General features: G+C 39.3%; 1 protein-coding gene across 1 annotated transcript; it reads left to right on the forward strand.

Moving 5' to 3' along the window:
* Positions 1 to 6: 6 nt before the first annotated feature.
* Positions 7 to 2,797, forward strand: LOC135565587 (titin-like). Its single transcript, XM_065012959.1, has 3 exons — positions 7 to 655; positions 772 to 1,179; positions 1,335 to 2,797. Exons 1-3 carry the CDS (start codon positions 121 to 123, stop codon positions 1,634 to 1,636), a joined length of 1,245 nt encoding a protein of 414 aa, XP_064869031.1. The 5' UTR covers positions 7 to 120; the 3' UTR covers positions 1,637 to 2,797.
* Positions 2,798 to 3,965: the final 1,168 nt, after the last annotated feature.

Raw genomic sequence — 3,965 nt, forward strand, 5'->3', positions numbered from 1 at the left:
GCCAAGTCTCCTGAACCAATCGCTTCACCAAAGGTAGTGAAACCACCTCCCCAAGTCAAGTCTCCCGAACCAAAGGGTGTGAAGTCACCTCCTCAAGTAAAATCTCCTGAACCAAAAGGAATGAAGTCACCTCCTCAAGTCAAATCTCCTGAACCAAAAGGAGTGAAGTCACCTCCCCAAGTCAAGTCTCCTGAACCAAAAGGAGTGAAGTCACCTCCCCAAGTCAAGTCTCCTGAACCAAAAGGAGTGAAGTCACCTCCCCAAGTCACCTCACCTAAGAGAGTAAAATCTCCACTAACAGTGAAATCCCCAACTCCTAAAGCTCCAAAGATTATCCACCAACTCACAGCCAAAGCCTCAGAAGACACAGTGAGAATGTCCTGTGTATCTGAAAGCAGCGTGAGAGAAGTTGTGTGGTACAGGAATGGAATGAAACTGACACAGAGCAGCCACTATGAGTTCCATATGTCTGTGGATGGACATTGTTCTCTCATTATCCATGACCTCTCTGAGAACGACCAGGGAGAATACTCTTGTGAGCTCATTGCAGAAGGAGGAGTCTCTACTAAATCTTCATTCTCATTTGTTGGCCAAGTGTTCCAATCCATCTACACTAAAGTCACAGCTTATGTGCAGCAGCACATGGCCATGAAAGGTACGTTTTGCTGTAAAAAGCAAACCTCTTGATAAAACAAAATTCTGTACGAATTCTATACAAGTCTGTATATTCACAATTTCTAATGGTTCTTTGTCTTTTTTCTTCTATTTAAGTGAAAACTGAACAGGTATCAATGAGTCAAAAAGAGGCATCTATGGCTTTAGCCTCCCATACAAGTTCAGAACAGGTTGTTAAGAAAGACATCCATGGAGGAGCTCAGATGATGATGATGGGGGAGAGTGCTGCTCTTAGCAGCATGAAGGAAAGCTTCTCTTCCCAATCAGTCCACATGGCTTCTTCATCTTCTATGCATCAGGAGACATCTTTCAGCAGTTCCAGTATGGCCAGTATGTCTAGCATGGCTGCCATGGCTGCTGAAATGCAGATGGAAACCATGTCTCTATCTAGCATGTCTTCCATGACATCTTCCCATGCCATGAGCTCCAGCAGTATGACTGAAATGATGAGTCACTCCCACCTAGAGGGGTCCTCCATGAGATCTATTGCACAGGGTATGCTAGGTAAGTATCTCATACTGTATATGCTTATGACATACAAGTCTTACAATGCATTATAGCTACATCATAATGCATTAAACCTTCAGGCTTTAAGTAAAATGTTACCCATATTTGTAGTAGTGCAGTTGCTAAGCATTTTTATATTTGTGTTCTAACAGGTGCGACAGGGGCACCAAGAATCGAAGCTCTCCCAGAGGACATCACCATTGAACTTGGAAAGGTTCTCACCGTGGCCTGTGCTTTCTCCGGAGAGCCCACCCCTAACATCGAATGGTCCCGCGGTGGAAGAACGCTGCCCGGTGAGGAGCATGGCGGTAGGTTCCACATCGAGACCTCAGAGGACCTCACTACACTCATCATCACCAGTGTGAAAAAAGAGGATGCTGGAGCATACACACTCAAACTGTACAACGACTTTGGATCTGACACTGCAACAGTAACTATAAGCATTCGATCATAAAAAACAGTTAATATAATTTATATCCTCCCCCTTCCCTACTTTAATGCCTTTTTATGTATTAATTGAACAAAAATAATCTTACTTGATAAAGACCTTGATTTCTGTTATTGTAAATATGAACTATTTTTATACCAAACTTGACATTAATTTATGCCAAACTAGACTAAAGTCTAAAGTTGTTATAAAATGTGCCATATTGGATAATTATGACTTAGGATTTTTCATCCATTTTTTCTGTGACATGTACATAATGTATATAGCCGAATTTAAACGGTTATGGAAAATGTATGAATTGTTATTTATGACAATATTAACTGAAACAAATGAAACTGAAATGTTTAAAAGGAGAAAGTTTCACATGAAACGAATACCCTGTTAAACCTGAAACTAAACTCTGTGCCTCAACAAAAAGTTGATGTCTTAAGATTGCCTCAACAGGTAGAGAGGCTCCCTGTTGAAGTTGACTAAATCAGAGAGATGAGCTGTTAGACACTGTATGTTATTACCTGCAGTGTTATTATCAAACTCCTATGAATTGTAACATGATCATAAGACCCTGAGTGCTGTTTGCATAAACCCTCATGTAAGCAGGACAACTAGGCCTTGTGTTCTGGACTGACTATGTCATAACCACCATTTAAATGACATGTTCAACGTGCAAGCGGCCTGCACTTGAGCTGAAATAATTTTTTTGTGCTCTGTTTCTGGCAAATGACTGCTTAATTGATTTTCCGAACAACATCAACCTGGCCATAAAAAATTGAAAGTCCACCCTGCACTTTTTTTGCAGAAGCAGAGCCATCTCTTGGAGGTTTGCTTGTGTGCCTTATTTTTGTGTGTTAGCTTTAGAATTTCACCAGTTCAGTTGTCAGGCAAACATCAAGCAAGTGTACCACAGTGACACCACCTGCTGTGTTAAAAGAAAACAAAATGTATTAGCTGTTCTGCCCTGCACTTTTGTTTGATTTAAATTAGAATTATATAATTATATGCAACCTCCCTGAGTTTAGTATTGATTTAATAAAGCATGATATCAGCACTAAAATGTCTCAGGTGTTTTCTGATTGTGTTCTTCATTTGCATGTACTGTATGTATGTAACATATATATATATATACAGTACCAGTTAAAAGTTTGGACACACCTACTGAATTCAAGGGTTCATATTTGTTTGTACTACTTTCTACATTGTAGAATAATAGTGAAGACATCAAAACTATGAAATATCACATATGGAATCATGAAGTAGCCAAAAAGTGTTAAACAAATCCCAAAATATTTTAGATTATTCAAAGTAGCCCCCCTTTGCTTGATGACAGCTTTGCACACGCTTGGAATTCTCTCAACCAGCATCATGAGGTAGTCACCTGGAATGCATTTCAATTACTAGGTGTGCCTTGTTAAAAGTTCATTTGTGGAATTTCTTAATTCATTTGAGCCAATCAGTTGTGTTGTGACAAGGTATTTTGGTATTTGGTATTTTATTAGGATCCCCATTAGCTGTTGCAAAAGCAGCAGCTACTCTTCCTGGGTTCCACACAAAACATGAAACATAATACAGAATGACATAATACAGAACATCATTAGACAAGAACAGCTCATGGACAGAACTACATACGTTTTTTAAAAGCACACGTTGCCTACATATCAATGCATACACACAAACTATCTAGGTCAAATAGGGGAGAGGCGTTGTGCCGCGAGGTGTTGCTTTATCTGTTTTTTTAAACCAGGTTTGCTGTTTATTTGAGCAATATGAGATGGAAGGAAGTTCCATGCAATAAGAGCTCTATATAATAATGTATGATTTCTTGAATTTGTTCTGGATTTGGGGACTGTGAAAAGACCCCTGGTGGCATGTCTGGTGGGATAATTGTGTGTATCAGAGCTGTGTGTAAGTTGACTATGCAAACCATTTGGGATTTACAACACAAATGTTTCTTATAAAAAGAAGAATTGATGCCGCCAGTCTCTCCTCAACTCTTAGCCAAGAGAGCCTGGCATGCATAGTATTTATATCAGCCCTCATTACAATTAAGAGCAAAACATGCCGCTCTGTTCTGGGTCAGCTGCAGTGTAACTAGGTATTTCCTTGCAGCACTGAACCACACGACTGGACAATAATCAAGATTATATAAAACTAGAGCCAGTAGAACTTGCTTTTTGGAGTGTGGTGTCAAAAAAGCAGAGCATATTTTTATTACAGCCAGACCTCTACCCATCTTTACAACCATTTAATCTACAAGTTTACATACACTTAGGTTGGTGTCATTAAAACTCATTTTTCAACCACTCCACAAATATCTTGTTAATTAACAAACTATAGTTTT

Source organism: Oncorhynchus nerka, linkage group LG3, assembly GCF_034236695.1.
Source record: "Oncorhynchus nerka isolate Pitt River linkage group LG3, Oner_Uvic_2.0, whole genome shotgun sequence".
Taxonomy (NCBI): Eukaryota; Metazoa; Chordata; class Actinopteri; order Salmoniformes; family Salmonidae; genus Oncorhynchus; species Oncorhynchus nerka.

Bases quoted from the DNA above. Each gene is read 5' to 3' on its own strand.
- LOC135565587 (XM_065012959.1), top strand. From the start codon at position 121: ATGAAGTCACCTCCTCAAGTCAAATCTCCTGAACCAAAAGGAGTGAAG. The intron at 656-771 runs GTACGTTTTGCT...CTTCTATTTAAG, and splicing joins GCAGCACATGGCCATGAAAG to TGAAAACTGAACAGGTATCA. The intron at 1,180-1,334 runs GTAAGTATCTCA...GTGTTCTAACAG, and splicing joins TATTGCACAGGGTATGCTAG to GTGCGACAGGGGCACCAAGA.